Source organism: Contarinia nasturtii, unplaced genomic scaffold, assembly GCF_009176525.2.
Source record: "Contarinia nasturtii isolate CC-2019 unplaced genomic scaffold, AAFC_CNas_1.1 Cnas_scaffold_1827, whole genome shotgun sequence".
NCBI classification, from domain to species: Eukaryota; Metazoa; Arthropoda; class Insecta; order Diptera; family Cecidomyiidae; genus Contarinia; species Contarinia nasturtii.
In genome coordinates this window covers 9,240-29,163 of record NW_022199158.1, presented here as the reverse complement: position 1 = coordinate 29,163, position 19,924 = coordinate 9,240, and the positions used below count along the sequence as shown (strand labels likewise).

Sequence of the window (19,924 nt, the reverse complement as noted above, 5' to 3'; positions counted from 1 at the left end):
ATTTACATCGAATGCGATAATCAACATGGGAAAGGGATGTGATACCTACTGAATAGTAAGCGAATACCAATCGTGATTGAATAGATAGGCGTTATTTGGCTATTACAAGGAGAGTTTATATGAAACTATCGGAGACTGAGTATATTGCACACAACAGTAAAATTATAATGCGATCAAGAAGCACACAACAATGAAACTTGTTCAAAAAATATTGAAGACAGAATCTTGAATAAGTACATGTGGATTTTTCAATTGTTTCACTCTTGCGTGTTCAAATTTTTCGATTCGTTGGACGTAAATCATTATTCAAGTTTCTATCTTCCATGTGCATAGTATTTGAGTCATGATTTTTCTCAGCCATTTAAATATTGTCGTCACAAAACTCAAATGTACCATATATTGTATGTTTTGTTGCAAACAATGAGTTTCATTGTTATCAAACATATTGTCAATGCCCAGCCTTTGGTCGGGGTTCTGTTTTTTGTACTTTTTTTCAACCAGTAATTTTTTGATATTTTAATTATTTTTTTATTTTATTATTATTCATTAGAAAACAAAAATCACAGCTCTGGAAAAAATTAATGCATTAGATTAATGCTGTTATTCGAACTTGAACATGACATCAAAACAACGAGTTCTTGAACGACATATGCCTTTATATGATATATAATACTTATATGATATCAGTACTATTGTATGTCGATTATTCACATAACAAGACTCTATTTAAATCTTTGCAAAAGTTGTCATTTTAATTAGTTTGATCAATTACTAATGGTAGTAGTAGACTATAACCATTTCTAACTAGTCCTACCTTTTTTTCATACTAAATACACTCACAAACAAGTCAAGTTTTTTAACCCGTTTTATATGACATTATAAGTACAGTGTTGCTTTTTTTGATCGTTTGAGTAAAAGTGGTACTTCTTATTAGTTTTTTTGATTGATTAAATCGAACCAGAATTGGTAAATTTTCCAATATTTGTATTTTTCTTTTTCTATTTACAGAGTTCAACTATGCCAGTTTTGTCCCTACACAATAGCTACACCTTACCATCAGGATCTGCAAGTTATACTCTTGGACTTAGTGGTGCCCCAAATGTGGCATCATATTCATATCGGACGTCAGCAGGAGTTGCGAGTGATCGATTAATGACCGGCACAACTCTCGGTGTTCCCAATATATCCAACACTGGTGCATTAACTGGTTTATCGGTATCTACCGTTAACCCATTTGGTAAGTTTCACAGTTTCGTAATTTGATACTGGTTAACAATTCTATATTTAAATCTAGTTTACACGACGTACACAAATCCATTGCTTACAACTAGTGCAGTTGTATCAACTATTAGAAAACCTTACGATGATTTAGATTTGATAGTTGGTGGCCGATATGGACCGAGACCAATGACACCCACATCACCAATAGTTTCCGGAAATTGGGGACTCGATAGTTTAAGTGGTTTGGATGGAGTTAACCCGGCTTTCATTCATACACAACCGCATTTACGTTTAGGAGCACTCGATCTAGAAAGTAGGATATTCAATTTTTGTTGAACAAATCCATTAAATTGATCCAAAAAAGGAAAGATCAATTCAAATATCAATTAATCAATTCATCAAACTAAACTTCATTTTTATATTATTTAAAAATATGTACACGTCTTTATCAATTTCATAGCTCGTCACGGATATAGTATCAACGGTAATGGTGAACCCCAAGTAGATATGTTGGATATTCCTGGAAAAGGAAGATGTTGTGTATTTATAGCTCGATTTTCGTACGATCCTCCCGAGTAAGTATAATCAAATAAAAAACTGGTTTATCAATCGAGATGCACATTTGATTCGAAGAATTTCAAGAATTGGAATAAATATTCCCCACTGTGAATCAATTTTTTGCTTCTGTCGTGTACAGAATCATGATCGGTGATGGTTATAAAAAATGTGTTCCCAAATAGATTCAAATAACTTCATTTTTGGCTAATACTAGCTTATGTGTTATTTATTTATTTATTCACCGTCTGATCACAGACTGAATTTAACATAAATCTTTACAATACCGTTCAATGAAACACTACCCGATCGAATATTCAACCACCAGCCTTTTCGACTTTGAAGCAGCAAATATCGATTGTGTTCATCGTATAATTAATTTTTATTTGAGTACATTTCTTAAAAATTAATCAATTCACCGATTAACAAATATCAAATTCGCTAATTTAACAACATTCTTTCTAAAAATTTGTCTTGATGCCGATTCAAAAAATGTCTCTCCTACTATGTTAAAATTTCTACAGGCCACGTAAAATGGCTGATTTTGTGCATAGTCAGATGTAAATGATCTAAGTCTGATCAGTTCTGTATTTCTTAAATTTCTTTGGTTCGCATTATAACATATGTCCATAAAGTCTTGAAAGTAAATTCAGATGTTCGCCATTTGAACAACAAACATACAATATTAAATTCTTTTTTATTGGTATAAACCTTCATTAATGGGCTACGAATAGCACATTAACCTTACACTGAACTGGCCATTGTCTTCGATTTTTCTCAGTATGCGTCGAACCTTCAAAATCATGCTTTGGCGGACCAATATGTCGATTTCTTTCAACTTTCTCTCGAACCTTCCCGCTAATTGTTGCTTGTTTCAAGTATTTTGGACCTTCGCCTATAACTTACATCCAAAAACAGACGAGAAATAATTAATTTGGTGTCTTTTTGTGAAGTTAAACAGATGGTCCTTTTTTCACGGAAATGTCATATTTTAAGAAGTGAGCCATTATTGTGGTTTTTTCTGCTTGCAAACCAAAATTTTGTGTTAAATCAGATAGTTCTCAATGAATTCTATCGATTTCAACAACAATTGGTTGATAATGGAGCATGTAATGGAGGTTTTACCTTACGTTTCAGCACCAAATTCTCGAATATTGGCTCTAAAACACCTTCCAAAGAAGATCCTACCATACAAACACGCCTTTATCAAAGTTCGGTTTGTCGACGTCTCTAGCCTTATATAGTAGTGCCCTAACATAATCAATGCAAAAGAAACCACTTGCACTTGATTCGTGGTTCGACATAGCGATGAATGTTTCACTGTCCAAAATGATGAATTTTTCAGTGCAAAATGCTATGAGGTGAAGTAAATACCCAATTTTTGACACCCTATTGAATTTTTTCATTACTTATTTTGCTGATTCCTAATGACCGGGTCTAAATCTATTGTTTTGGTTCAAACTTTGATGTGCTGTAACCATAAAAATCACCAAAAACGAATTTTTGCTTGACCAACCCGGTTTTCGGTACTTGATGACAATTTTGGAGGGTTGGAGCATTTAAATAGGGAATACGACCGTACTTTTTGCTTTCTCTAGAATCTTTGTCTTCATACTAAGTCCATGAAACACAATATATGGTTCGTAGGCAGATGGGTTCATCTTTAGGCACATGCGAAATTTGTTTTGAACTTAGCCGCCACAACCATTTGAGACACTTTTTCGTAAATCCAATTTGTACGTCTCCGCGAATGGATGTATTTCATCGAATTGAGTTTGATAGTAGTCCCGAGGTACTGATAAACGTGCCGTGTGCATTGGTTGATATTTTTGATTTTGTTTATGTGGCGCAATAAACGCCTGAATTTACTGCCAAAACTTTATGGACATATGTTATTGTTGCCTGGTGTGTACAATTTTATCTCTAATCGAGTTTGACACTATAATATCTAACAAGAGATCGTAAATTAAAAATATAGAGACATTTATACGCCTTCTCCAAAGCGGTTGAACATTCAAAACATCACATCTAAATTGATATTGTGGCAATACAAAATTCTCATCCGGTCCATATCACAAAGTCCTTCTGAATTGACTCAATTCTATCGGAATGTATACGGTGGTATGGCTGCCATACAACGCTTGCATATTCTAACTTTGATGTGACTAGTGCACAATATGAGATTTTTGCAGATTATATCGGGAAATTATTTTTTAATGTGTGTTTTATGAATACCATTGCTCCATGTGCACTGTCTGTAATCACATCGATGTGATTGGTGAACGTTAGCTTTGTATCGAAAATCACCTCCAAATCTTTATGTATATTCATCCGAACGAATGTTGATGTCCATCATTCATCGAATATTCGTAGTCGATTGTGTTTCCGCTTTTTGCATAAGTCATAATGAATTAAAGAGTCTTACGGGAGTAAGACGAACTTTTCCGCACGGTGGTAGTTGCGTATTTCATTAAGCAAGTTCAAAATAATATTTGTTCGATTTTTCAAGCCTTTCAAGCGGCGTAAAGTTCGAGACCAAAAAATGTGTTCGAAATACTCTTTAATTTAATAGCAGAAGTACTCGCAAAAGATTGTATACAAAATATTTGTTTTTAAGCCAAAAATTTTGTATGGGAATTATGATTACCCCTAATTATGATTGAATTTTCTTCAAACATTCAGAAGTTTGAAGAAAACATTATTCAAACATAACTCATTTGTTAAATTTTGAGAAGCACCACAATGCAATCAATATTCGATATAATGAACCCGTCATCAAAACTGTTGAAACTAAGCAAACATATAGAGACTACATAAATGCTGACTATAAACTAATAAATGAGTCACTCCTTGATGTTGACTGGAATAAGGAATTCGATGCAAATTCATTAGAATTAAGACTAAACAATTTCTATACAATTGTAAAGTCAACAATCGAAACTCATGTCCAGTTAAAAACTAAAGTCATCAGGAAGCAACCGTTATGGTTTAACAAGCCACTAATCGAGTTGAGAAACAAAGTCAGCAAAGCTCATCAGGTTAAAAAAGGGTCAACACAATTGATTCAGTAGAAAATTTTAAACAATTAAGAAGAGAATATAAACGCAGTGCACGGTCAGCACTCAAGGATTACAGAATTGAGATGGAGAATCTGATAGACGATGATCCAAAGAAGTTTTTCAGACATGTGAATAACATAAAAGGGAAAAGTGATGATCTGCCGCATGAGATGTCTTATCTGGATATGAGGGCAGATGACCAGTCTACAATCGCTGGTTTCTTTGCAAAGCACTTTGCCTCAGCCTACAGCTCTATGATGGGAGATCTACGATATGACAACACGGAGATTGAAAATATTCGCGACATTTGTGCAGAAATATCAACGATTGAAATAACTGAGGAGCTTGTTGGACAACAAATTGACATGTTTCCGGATGATCTAGTCAGTGGTCCCGATGAAATACCAAATAAATTTATCAAGCATTGTTTGGTTTCATTGCGGGGGCCAATCACAACATTGTTAAGAAAATCTCTTGAAACATACACTGTACAACAAATTTGGAGAACGTCTTTTGTCAGACCGGTTTACAAAAACGGTGACAGAAACAACGTTCAAAATTACCGTGGTGTCGCTCTTCAGTGTATAGTGCCAGTGTATAGGTTCAATTTACATCGAATACGATAATCAACATGGGAAAGGGACATCAAACAGACACCATATATTTGGAGTCCAATTTTGGACATCGCAAAGGCTTTTGATTCTGTGAATATATAAAATATATAAAATTACTAATTCAAAAGCTAAACATCATGGGATTGATGATTGGATGATTACTCTTGAGGAGAGACGCGAGATGGCGCAAGTGTCTTTCATTTTCAAAATTATTCACGGAGTTTTAAGTCAACTTATGTTTAAAACAGAATGAAATAATATGATTCAGCACATGATACCAGAGCAACACCACTATTGGATTTACCAATTAGGAGAACTGATTACACAAAATATGAGCCATTAAATTATATGCTTACATCATTCAACGATTTTTATACCAAAAAAATGCCAAACAGTGATAAAAAGATTAAGAAGTAAATTTATCAACAATCAAAAGCAAAACAGATAAATACAAAAATTTGTTATGAATTATAGAAATTTTTAGTAGTTGAAAAATTAATTTATGAAATTTATATTATTTACATGAGAGAAGCAATAATTTTTCATTTTCTCTCTCAAAAATGCTTCATAAAAATCAAATTGTATTATATTTTATTTATTTAATTAAATTATTTTCAATAAACCACCAAGGCGAAAGAACGCTGTTAGGGGCGGTTATTATTATTAAAATAGTTTAAACAAAACAGAACCAAAGTGAACATATTGGTTCCATGGTTGGAACAATAACAAAACAAGCATTGTTGTGAGATGAAAAAATGTATCTGTGACAAATTAAACGGTCTACACTTCACATGCTTTTTCTGCAAAAAACAAAATTTTTGTGGAATGCACAATGAAATCAAATTAAAACATGGAAAAGACAGAATGGGATTGTTGAAGTAAATGTAGTGAATAATGTTGGTTACGAGGGTCACTATTTAAGTTTTTTCAAAAACATATATAAGACAATGGGGTTTCGTATGAAATTTGGTGATTTACGTGTATTTTTAAATAATTGAAAAAAGTATGAAACTTTTATTTTGTTTTTCAACATTAATACACTTTATTGGTATCAAAAATACTCATATACGTATTTCGGAAACAATGCTTCCTTCTTCAGTGAGTTAGATGAACAAACTGATTTTTAAAACAAAAATGAATTGACAACAAAAACAATGGTATATTGTAAAAAGTAAATAAAAACTATTTACAATAAAAATAATCAAAGTTAACCAAGAACTACACATCAAATTTGCCAAAAATGGAATTATAGATCGGTCCGTCGTTTTCATTCATACTGTTGCTTTTGTTCCTGTTGATGTAATACGACTCATATGCATCAAGTTCATTGCACTTGTTAACTCGGTGTAAAAGTTTCAAGTTTGCTATGCTCATTTTGTGACCGTTTTCAATCATATGTTTGGCTACGCTTGATTTTTCTGGTTCTTCATTGGTGATGTGTCGGTCATGTTCACCGTATCTTATGATTATAGCTCTCCTTGACTGGCCAATGTATTTTTTGTTGCAATCATTGCATTTGATTGCATAAATACCCGAATTGTGATGTGCTTCAATTTTATCCTTTGATCCACCGATTGAATGTTTGAGTTTAATTTCGCTGAACTCACCAATTTTTATGTTATGTTGATTGAAAATTGGTTTTATCCCCCCTATCAGTTCTGGATGATGTGCGAAACCAGACCATGTTTCAGCTACTTCGTCGTTGGTGATGAGACTCAAATTGGTGTGATTCCGAAGTTCTCGTTTCCTCTTGTGTGCAACAATCAATTCATTAATTAGATGATCTGTATATCCATTTAAATTTGCAATCTCTTTAATTCGTTTAATTTCGTTGTTGAATCTTTCCTCATTCAATGGAACATTAAATGCTCTATATATCATAGAGTGGAAGCATGATATTTTATGTTGGAAAGAATGGAACGAATCTGAAGTGATGTATCGTCCGGTGTTGGTCGGTTTACGGAAAATATCAAATTCCAAAATTCCATCATTTCGAATTAACACCAAATCAAGAAAATTGATTTTACCATTATCCTCTACTTCATGCGTGAACTTGATTGTAGTGTATTTAGTGTTGTTTAGTTGATTTAGAAATTGTCTCAAATGATGTTTTTTGATGACGGCATATACATCGTCTACATATCTGTGCCAAATACGTGGAAAAATGCATTTTTCTTCATCTCTGTTTCAAAGTTCGACAAGAATAGATTCGCCAAAAATGGACTCAATGGTGATCCCATGCAGCAACCGAAATTTTGTTTGTAAAACTTTCCGTTGAATTGAAACCAACTTTCACTCATGCAAATCCCAGTTAAATTGATAATTTCAGCTCTCTCGATGTCATGGACTCCATTTTGCACAAGCCAATCATGAAGAATTTGTAGAGTTATATCAATTGGAACATTTGGAAACAAAGATTCGACATCAAAAGAAACTTGAATTTCATTGTCTGCAATTTTTGTGTTTTTGATTTTATTCACCAAATCGATCGAGTTTTTTACCGATGAAGATTCAAAATGAATTGGTAAAGATTTGAATTTTTCCAAAAGCCAAATTGCTAGTCGTTCGGTTGGAGCATTGTTGTTTGGTGTTATTGGGGTTTCATCGAAAATGGTTTTATTGTTTTTCAAAATATTCGCCATGATGATCAATACACTTTTGCATTCGCATTATCATGATGAAGAATTATTTTGCGACGGCGGTTGTTTTTTCTTATTTCATCAAACACTTCGGGCAAACAAATGGTGGTGTACCAATCAGAATTGACGGTCTTACGAGCCTCTAGTGGAACTGTTGCCACATGACCACTTATCGCGAAAAAACAGGCGACCATTTGCTTCGCAACACTTCGAGCTCGAACAACTTTTGTTGGGTTATCTTCACTTTGAAAGACCCATACAGTCGACTGCTGTTTAGTTTCGGGCTCATACGCGTAGATCCATGATTCGTCACCAGTGACGATAAAATACACGGATTTTGAAACACCACGATTGAATTTCTTGAGCATTTGTTTACACCAATCGACACGAGCCTTTTTTTGAGCGATTGTCAAATTATGTGGTATCCAACGAGAGCAAAACTTTCTGACAGCTAAATGTTCATGTAAAATCTTAAATACGCTGGTCGCACTAATGCCCAGGGATGCCTCAATCTCGTGATATGTTACATGACGATCTTCCATTATCATATTTCTGACAGCATCGATGTTTTCTGGTACAACAACTGATTTTGGACGACCTTCGCGGAACTCGTCGATGAGCGATAGGCGACCGCGCTTGAATTCGTTGTACCAATTATAAATTGTCCGAAGACTTGGAACTTCATCGCCAAAAGCCAAATGAAGTTGATCAAAACACTGTTGTTGTGATACACCCAATCGAAAGTGGAAAAAAATAATCGCTCGAAAATTTTCACGAGTAAAATTCATTTTTTGGCTGAGACGCAATTTACATGTTACGGTAAACAATACAAATAACGATCGAATGACAAAACGTTCTGAGAACGTTTATGCTACAAAATGTTAAACTTAACGAATATGACAATGGTTTGCAACGGGCAATACTAAAACATACATATTGAAGAAACTTAAATAGTCGCCTACGTATAAGGTTATTGAAACGTTGTAATTGTATCTTATTTAAAAATGAGATTGAAAAGTCACTTTTTGATAAAATCACAGACGAAATAATAACCATTAATTGAACAATAATAGATGCTTCAAAAGTCGTTTATGATGAAGAGAAAATAAAAGAAAATGAAGAAAAAATAAACGAAAAGAAGAAGGAAAAGAGGAAAAAGTCGCGGCAAAATAAGAAGAAGAAGAAGAAACAAAACATAAAACAAAGAGAAGCCGAAGTTGATGAAATTCAGACCTTAAAAAACCCACAGCGACGGCGATCAAACACAAATGAATCAAATCTGGAACAACCATCAACAACAAAAACTGGACCACATGACAAAAAATCACAAAGGATAAACATGCCACGAAAAACGAAACAAAGACAACAGCAATCCGGGCCACAGGGTATTTTTTCACAAAAAGCTAATATTCTGAAAGTTTGAAGATATTTCAATACAATTTTGAGCATAAAATTTTCGTTTTTGAAAACTCTTCAATCACTCGAAATGTTATTTTTGTGTAATAAAAATAACCAGTGCAAAGTTTCAGCTCATTATACAGCGATATCATACAGGCATGGCTTTCTTACAAAAATTCAATTCTTTTGAAATTTTTGTATGAAAAGTTTGTCGAAAATTATTTGTATCGCAAAACATATATCATATTCGGATTTCTCGTACCAAAAAACCCCCCAATACATATTTTTGAGTGTTTAAGAATACATTTAATATCACTTTTGGAGGAAAAATTGAATTTTTCCTATAGATGCCCATGGGCATCACACCAGACATGACACTTCACTCTATCAACCAAAGTCGCTCAAAATCTAATGATTTCTATTCCTCGGGACCCCTCGTGTCATCTTGTGAAGTCAGGCTGTGTTCCCTGGCCCCTAAACCACCCAGAAAACATGTTTTGAGAGTTGTTAATTTTTCGACTGATTCAAATACTTTACCTTACACACTAGGTGTGTGCGGAAAAGTAAAAGAAATTGAAAATGACAAAATTTTCGAAAAAACTACCAAAATTTCGAAAACTACCTATTTATTTATTTTTTCACCGTCTGATCACATTCTGATTTTATCACAATTATTTACAATTTCATTTGCAATGAAACACTACCACTTGTCAGTCTTTTCGACATCGGAGCAGCAGATATCGACTGTGTTCATTGTATATTACTATTCCAACCATACATCAACCGCGGCAAAAGGCCTTCTAGGTCTGGATTTCGTATATTTCGTGTATATAAAGCGATTTCGGCTTTTTAACACACTAAAGAGTGTTTTTAACAATACTATTTCTAAAAATGCTTCTCAATGCCGATTCCAAAAATATTTCTCTAATTAAATTTAAATTCCTACACGCCACGTAAAATGGTTGACTATGTGCATATTCAGCTGTAAACATTCATACTCTAATAAGTTCTGTATTTCTCAAATTTCTTTGGTTTACGTCATATTGCTGTCTTGTGTATACAATCTTATCTCTAAGCGAAAGCGACACAATTTTACCCAATAAGAGATCGTAGATTAAAAATATAGAGGCCAAGGGAATGGCACGTATATGAGAGACATGGCGACGTGCCAAACCGTAACGCCATCTATCGGATAGAATCTGAATTACAAATTTCGTATTATCTATCTCATATTTGTGTAATTTTGTTCATAGACTTATAAGGTTTTTTCCGACAAATTTGTAAGGTTTTTGTTCGCCAATATTTTACATAGCATGCGATATCCTTGATAGAGGATTTTAACGCCGTCTCCAAAGCGTTTGAATACTTAAAACCTCACATCTACACTGATACGGTGGCAATACAAAATTCTCATCTCTTTGGTAAACAAATCTTAATGACCATATCACAAATTTTTTCTGACTCTATTCTATAGGAGTGAATACGGTGGTATGGTTGCCATACTATACTCGCGTACTCTAACTTTGATCTGACTAGCGCAAAATATAACATTTTGCCGCTTCAATCGTGAACTTATTTTTTAATGTGCGTTTTATGAATCCCATTGCCCCAAGTACACTGGCTGTGATCGTATCGATGTGATTGACGAACGATAGTCTTGTGTCGAAAATAACGCCGAGATCCTTGTGCAAATTGATTCGTTCAAACGCCGCTTTTGATCGTATAAACGTAGTCGATTGCGTTTCCACCCTTTGCATACGTCATTACGAAGCATTTCCTCAGATTCAAATTTAGGCTGTTTTCAGTGCACCAGTTGTTCAACTGATCAATGGCTCTTTGGAAAATACTGGCATCAATGGGCGATTGTATTGTTCGTATCAGTTTTAGATTGTCTGCGAATAATAAAACAAGTACATTTGTTACGGTTTCGACAATGTAATTAATAAAAAGACATGGTCCCAAGATACTTCCCGCAGGTACTCCCGATGACACAGTAAAAGTTGTTGACTTTCTCTCCCCGATTTCAACAAATTGTGTTCGCGCTGTTAAATATCCATAGAACCATTTGACAAACCGTCGGCCGAATCCAAAGTTCACTAACTTCTGCATCAATTTCTTGTGGTTCACACGATCGAAGGCCTTCTCAAAATCTGTGTACAGCATATCCGTTTGACATTTTTTGATCATTGAGTCCATCGTGAAATTTACCATTTGCAGTAAATTTGTTGAGGTTGATCGATTGTTCACGAATCCATGTTGATTGTGGCTGATTTTCGCATTAACAAATACCTACATACTTCAAACCTCGGAATCAGAGAAGTCACCGCAATTGATGGCAATAGATTCATCCAAATTTCAATAAATTACCGGGCATTCACACATCCAGCATGCAAACGGACTGTTTTCAGAGAGAATCATCAAATAAGAATAATGGAAAAAGTAATTAAAAGTTTTAAATGGCTAATTGCCAAAGTAAAATTTAAAAATGAGTGAATAATCAGAATTAATTTCCATCAAAGTAAAGAAAGTTATAAAATCCAAAATAATTGTACAAACTTTAATTTATTATTTTTGTGTGTGCAAATTAATATTTTTCGCATGAGTCAACGCGGTATGACAAATTACAGAAAATAAAATCTATTTTGTGAATTATGGAAAAATAGTTTTAACATATTAACAAGAATTACAACCAAAATGGTCGGACAATTGGACAAATGATGTTGAGCAGTTTCATTGTACCATGAGTGACTTTCATTTATTGAATTTTGAAAAGCACCACAATGCAATCGAAATCAAATATAATGAGCAAGTCATCAAAACCATTGAAACAAAACAAACATATCACGACTTTATAAACGCAGACTATAAACAAATAAATGAGTCGTTTCTTGATGTGGATTGGCAAAATGTTTTTGATACAAATTCATTAGAGTTAAGACTGAATAATTTTTATAAAATATTAAGTCAACAATCGAAAAACATGTACAGTTGAAAACAAAAATCATCAGAAAACAACCGATGTGGTTTAACAAGTCAATGATAGAGTTCAGCAAAGCACAAAGAAATACAAAGTCAGCAAAGCACATCAAAATACAAAATTACTCAACACAATTGAATCAATAAATTATTATAAGGAAATAAGAAAAAAATACAAACGCTGTGCGCGTTCAGCTATCAAAGATTATAGAATTGAGATGGTGAAGCAGATAGATGAAGATCCTAAGAAAATCTTCAAACACGTGAATTTCAAAAAAGCGAAAAGTGAAGATCTACCGCATGAGATGAAAAAGCGAGCGATCAATCAACAATTTCTAGTTTTTTTGCAAAACACTTTAGCAATGCCTACAGCTCTTTAGAAGGTGATCAGCGATATGACAGCTCGGAAATAGAAAAAATTCGTAATATTTGTGCTGAAATAACAATGATCGAAATAACCGAGGAGCTTGTAGGTCAACATATAAGCATGCTGCCAGATGATCTTGTCTGTGGTCCTGATGAAATTCCAAACAAATTTATCAAGCATTGTTTGGTTTCATTGCAGGGGCCAATCTCAACACTGTTAAAGGAATCACTTGAAACTGCCTCTGTCCCGCAGATATGGAGAACGTCATTTGTCAGGCCAGTCTACAAAAACGGCGATAGAAACAACATTCAAAATTACCGGGGTGTTGCTTTACAGTGTATTTTGTCAAAAATTCTCGATTCGATCATCATAAACCATCTCAATCTATATTTGAAAAACATAATCCACGAAAGTCAACATGGATTCATAAAGAACAGGTCAACGATAACAAATTTAGTTGAATTTACATCAAAAACAATTAATAACATGGGGAGAGGACATCAAACAGACGCCATCTATTTGGACATAGCCAAGGCTTTTGACTCGGTCAACTTAAAATTGCTTATTCAAAAACTAGAAATCATGGGACTGAATGAGCAGCTGTTAAAATGGATCGAATCTTACTTGTCTGGTCGCAGACAAATTGTAAAGATAGCAGATACCAAATCTGACCCAATCAAAGTTACATCTGGGACGGGTCAAGGATATCCCATTGGTGCCACTTTGTTCATCATGTTTGTTATTGATCTACCTTTCGTCGTTAGCGATTCTTGTATACTTTCATTCGCTGATGATACAAAAATTTCAAAATGTATCTCCTCAATAGATGATTGCATTAATCTACAGAATGACTTGGATCGTGTAGCAGATTATTATGGACGCAATTTATTGAAATTAAATGTAAACAAAACAAAGATCATATCATATCATCGGGGATCACTGCAATATGAATACAAATACAACATAGGCGGCGTTCAAATGGAAAGAGTCTTTGTAATAAAGGACTTGGGTGTGTTGCTTGATGTGCAAATGAATTTCAAATCACACATTGAGCATATCACGGCTAAAGCAAAATCAAGATTGGCTTGGCTAAAGTTCTACAGCAAGGATTTTATTGACCCATGGACAATTAAACGCCTTTATTTTACATTTGTATTACCAATTATAGAATATGGATCAGAAATATGGAATCCAAACTACGACAATATGTGCAAAAAAATAGAGTCAATACAAAAACAATTTTTACTTTATGCCCTAAGGAGAATGAACTGGGATGGCTATAGACTTCCCAAATATGAGCATAGACTCCTATTTCTACAAATGATTACGCTGGAGGAGAGACGCGAGATGGCGCAGGTGTCTTTTATATTCAAAATTATTAATGGAGATATGAAGTCGAGCCATATATCAAACAGTTTAAATTATTATGATTCAGCGCATAATACCCGTGCAACGCCGCTTTTTGATATACCGATTAGAAGAAGCGATTACACGAAGTATGAACCAATTAATTACATGCTTACTACATTCAATGATTATTATACGAAAAAAATACCAAACAGTGATACTACTTTAATTGATTATGAGAATTGAAAAATATTTAAAACAAAATAGATAGAATTGAATAGAAAACATACTGAGAAAATTATTAATCTACTTCAAAACTACTAGATGTAAGAATATAATTATTTTGTATTTATTTGAAATATATTCAATAAACCACCAAGGCGAAGGAACGCTGTTCGGTGCAGTTATTATTATCATATTGAAAATATGAACTGACTATTTGATTCATTTTGAACATATTGGCATATTTATTTTTGTTGATCCTTGAAGATGATGTTTTTATATGATTTACGTCGAGAAAATGACAACAACCATTTATATTTGTAATATTAGAGGACAGCCTCGTTTTTGGACCTAAGTCGCCCAAGTTGCGCAGCCTATTTTGAAAGCCTAAGTCGCGCAGTTTTATTTGAATTTAGTAGCTAAGAAGAAAAAATGCTTGCGCGTTTTCTATCGTAGAAATTTAAAACATTCATACTCAATAATAATGAAACATTTAAGCCAATTTATTCAGTCATACATAAAACCAACTTTTCTCTATTTCTCCAATCTCCATAAATATTTTGCGGTATTGAACCGAATATATAAAAAAACTATTCAAAAAACTGTTATTACAACACAGCAGAAATCGACAAATATCTTTGTTTTTGAACGAAAAATATAATGTTCACAAAATGTACAATTGTACATTGTACATGAACTTTCATTTTTTTTATTGTCACAATCATCAAATTTTTCTGACCAAAATCTGATTGCATTAGCCAGCAATAGCAAAGTTGTAAAACATCTTTATAAATTTTGTAAGCAAAACAAATTGTTAATTTAAATTGTATCTTTTTTTTCGCTAAAGTAAATTAATTTCTTAATAAAATAAATAGCTGTATCAATCATGGGCACTAAAATTATCTGCGAGTATACCATCCGGAGATTTATGCAGAAATCATACAGATGGAGAACAAAATGCGCAGATTTCGATCCATTCACAAAACATAAATGGATTACGCTCTAAATTATCTGATTTTATTGCAGATATTTTGGTTCAGCAATCACCAATTTACATGTTGTGTGAAACTCATTTGTGTGAAGCTATCAATTCCGCTGACGTATTCCCGCCAATGTATGAGGTCTTTTGTTGTGACAGGACATCTCTCACTGAAAAGGACCAAGTGCATAAAAAGGAGCATGGAGGAGGAGTAGTGATAGCAGTCAACAACAAACTGAAATCAGTTTGCATCGGAACGAGAAATAATTTCGGAGTCGAACAGATTTGGGTGAGAGTTAGCGGATTGAAACAAAGCATCTTTCTGGTTGAACTCTATATTCGACCAGACTCAACACTCAAGGTATATGAAAATCACATGAATGCCTTGAAAGAAATCGCGTCGAAGTTGAGTGTAAATGATGTTTTGATTGTGTCTGGTGACTTCAACCTTCCCAAGTTGGCTTGGTTTGTTGATGAAAATGAGGACCCGAACATAGCAATTGCTATCAATTCAGCAAGCGATAAAGAGAAGATTGTGTTGGATACTTGCTATGAATTGGGTCTTCACCAGATTAATAAAGGTTACACCCAAAATGGTCGTATGCTCGATTTGATCTGGACAAATGATGTTGAGCAGTTTCAATGTGATATAAGCGACTATCATTTATTAAATTTTGAAAAACACCACAATGCAATCAAAATAAATTACAATGAATCAGTCATAAAAATAAATGAAACAAAGCAAACATATCGTGATTTCGTCAATGCAAACTATGCACAAATAAATGAGGCGCTTTTAGATGTTGACTGGGACAGTGTTTTCAATGTAAACACTTTGGAATTAAGACTGAATAATTTTTACACAATTATAAAGTCAATAATTGAAAAACATGTCCAGTTAAAGACAAAAATCGTAAGCAAATATCCAAAATGGTGCAACAAACAATTAATTAATTTGAAGAACAAAGTCATTAAGGCTCATCGAATAAAAACAAAGCTCCACACAATTGAATCAACAGAAGAATTCAGAAAAATAAGAAGAGAATACAAATGCAGTGCACGCTCGGCTCTTAAGGATTACAGAATAGAAATGGAGAACATCTTAAATGATGACCCAAAGAAATTCTTCCAACATGTAAACTTCCAAAAGAGAAAAAGTGATGATTTACCACATGAGATGACTTATTTGGATGAAAAGGCAGAAGACAAATTAACAATAGCAGGATTCTTTGCGAAACACTTTGCGTCAGCATACAGCTCATTAGAAGCAAATCTACAGTATGACAGCGCGGAAATCGAGATTATACGAGATGTATATGCCGAAATATCACCGATTGAAATAACAGAGGAGCATGTTAGACAACAAATAAGCATGCTTCCAGATGATCTTGTCACTGGACCTGATGAAATACCAAACAAATTTATCAAGCATTGTTTGATTTCACTACAGGAGCCAATCACAACACTGTTAAAAGAATCACTTGAAACAGGCACAGTCCCACCGATATGGAGAACATCTTTTGTAAGACCAGTTTACAAAAACGGCGACAGAAACGACGTTCAAAATTACCGTGGTGTAGCGCTTCAGTGTATTGTGTCAAAAATTCTAGATTCAATCATCACAAACCATCTCAATCAATATCTACAAAATATAGTCCACAAAAGTCAGCATGGGTTCATCAAAAATAGGTCAACGATAACAAACTTAACGGAATTTACGTCTAAAACGATTATCAACATGGGGAAAGGACATCAAACGGACACCATATATTTGGATATCACGAAGGCTTTTGATTCAGTGAATACAGGATTACTAATTCAAAAGCTAAAAATCATGGGATTGAATACACAGCTGTTAAAATGGATCGAATCTTATTTGTCTGGTCGCAGACAAATAGTCAAGATATCGGATACCAAATCAGATCCAATCGAAGTAACTTCTGGTACTGGTCAAGGTTATCCCATTGGCGCAACTCTGTTCATAATGTTCGTAATTGATCTCCCTTTAGTTGTAACAAATTCATGCATACTTTCATTTGCTGATGATACAAAACTTTATAAATGTATCAAATCAGAAGATGACTGCATTCATCTTCAAGAGGATTTGGATCGTGTAGCAAATTACTATGGACGCAATTTACTAAAACTAAACGTCAACAAAACGAAACTTATATCATATCATCGGGGTACTCTGCAATTTGAACACAACTACAATACAGATGGAATTCGGATTGAGAGAGTAAATGTTGTAAAGGACTTGGGAGTGTTGCTCGATGTGAAAATGAATTTCAAGTCACACATTGAGTTTGTAGCAGCTAAGGCAAAATCAAGACTGGCTTGGTTAAAGTATCATAGTACGGAATTTTTTGACCCATGGACGATAAAACGCCTTTATTTCACATTTGTATTACCAATTATTGAATATGGAGCTGAAGTATGGAATCCACACTATAACAATGAGTGCAAAAGATTAGAGTCAATACAAAAACAATTCTTATTATTTGCACTAAGGAGAATGTCTTGGAATAGTTATAGACTGCCGAAATACGAACACAGACTACTGTTTCTGCAAATGATTACTCTGGAGGAAAGACGCAAGATGGCGCAAGTGTCTTTCATTTTCAAAATTTTACACGGAGAAATGAGGTCAACTTATGTATCGGGCAGCTTAAAATATTATGATTCAGCACATAATACAAGAACTACTCCTTTATTTGATTTACCAATAAGAAGGACTGATTACACGATGTTTGAACCAATAAATTATATGCAAGCATCATTTAATGATTTTTATACCAAAAAAATGCCACATAGTGATACTAATTTGATTGATTTAGAAGTAGAATTACCAACAGTGAAACCTAGAATTGAAAATTATTTAAAGCAAACAAGATAAAAACAGAATATTTGTAAATAAGCAAGAACAAAATGAGCAAAAATTAACAATCTCTCTCAAATTTGCTTGATAAAAATTGAATAAATTGTGTTATATTTATTTATATTTGAATAAACCACCAAGGCGAAGAAACGCTGTTCGGTGCAGTTATTATTATTATTAATTTTTGGCATCAAAAAGAGATGCATTTTCAACCCTTAAAAAAGTCGATGCCCGAAAACCCACTCCCTTAATGATGATGGAAAAATATGTTCAATCACAGGCACCCTTTTTTTTCACCCCTTTCCAAAATGACCCATTTTTTTCGGCGGCACTAAAAGGTACTGATTTGGCACTTATTTTCTGGATAGGTTTCAAAAAATTCTGTCGTAGATGTCCTGGTGAAATACCAACATTAATATTGAAATAAAACTAATAATTATGTGAATAAAAATTCCCGAGCCCAGCAAATGAGAATTAATCAGTTCAAAACTTCATTATTAATAATTTTTAATAGCCTAAACTAGACGGTTAATATATCATATATCTCTGTTTCATACAATGTATTTTTCTATATTATTAATAAAAGCGATGCGGAAGGTGAATTGACTTTGAGTACTGGTGATTACTTATTAGTATGGGGGAGTGGAGAGCCACAAGGAGGATATTATGATGCTGAACTTCTTGATGGACGACGCGGTTTAGTGCCAGCATCTTTTGTACAAAGGCTAGTTGGTTAGTATAAATTGAAATAAGTTAAAACAGTTGTTTTCAGAAATTAAGAAATATAAAAACGAGACTGTTGAATAAAAGTTATTTCCTTTTTGGATCCTTTTTATCATGTCAACACTGAAAAGTTTAGTTTTCTCAAAATTCAAATTTCTGAAAACACCTTTATGGAATAGTCATGATCATTTTGCCTCTATTATCATTAGTTCTAATGTAATTTTCCAAATTTTACCAAAAATACAGCACATAAAATAAACTAGTTTAATTCTTTCTTTTCTTATTTATGATATTCCTTCACACATTTAGGCGATGATCTTTTGGAATTTCATCAGGCGGTTGTATCGACACTACGTGATGCTGATGAAATACTCGTGCCTTTAGATCCAGCACCTCTTCCTCCGAATATACCGCAAACAAATCCATTATTAACTCATACTTCCGAGGATTTGGCAAGATTAAACGAAGTACATAACGACATCCCAAGTGATCAAAATGAAGACGAAGCATCTGATAATGGTATAACAAATAAAGACATCTTAAGAACCCGATTTTAATCTCGATGACCAAAATAAGACCGATATTTATTACAGCGGACGGCAGTTCGCGCGAGTGACGAAACCACATTAGTGTGTTGAAAAGTTGAACTCGCTATATATACACGAAATATACGAAATCCAGACCTAGAAGACCTTTAGCCCCGGTTGATGTATGGTTGGAAAGCCCTTGGGCCATAGAGCAAGAAAAAATATCAAAGTTTGAAAATCGGACCAACTGTCTTCAAAATCTATTGGTGAGATCTAAAAGAACGCAAGTGTGTTCGACTTTGTCGCAATAAAGGAATGTATGTTTTGCGCCAAGTAAATTTTGAAAAAAGAGATTATGTATTACGGCTGAATCAGTTATTGGAAAAGGAATGCATGTTTCGCACCAGATGTTTCAGTTT

General features: G+C 33.8%; 1 protein-coding gene across 1 annotated transcript; it reads left to right on the top strand.

The window, feature by feature from the left end:
- The first annotated feature begins 1,001 nt into the window (after window positions 1-1,001).
- On the top strand, window positions 1,002-19,550 carry LOC116347334. The gene is made up of 5 exons (XM_031777896.1): window positions 1,002-1,237; window positions 1,295-1,534; window positions 1,682-1,796; window positions 18,842-18,987; window positions 19,288-19,550. The coding sequence occupies exons 1-5, from the start codon at window positions 1,018-1,020 to the stop codon at window positions 19,533-19,535; spliced, it is 969 nt and encodes a 322-aa protein (XP_031633756.1). The 5' UTR covers window positions 1,002-1,017; the 3' UTR covers window positions 19,536-19,550.
- Window positions 19,551-19,924: the final 374 nt, after the last annotated feature.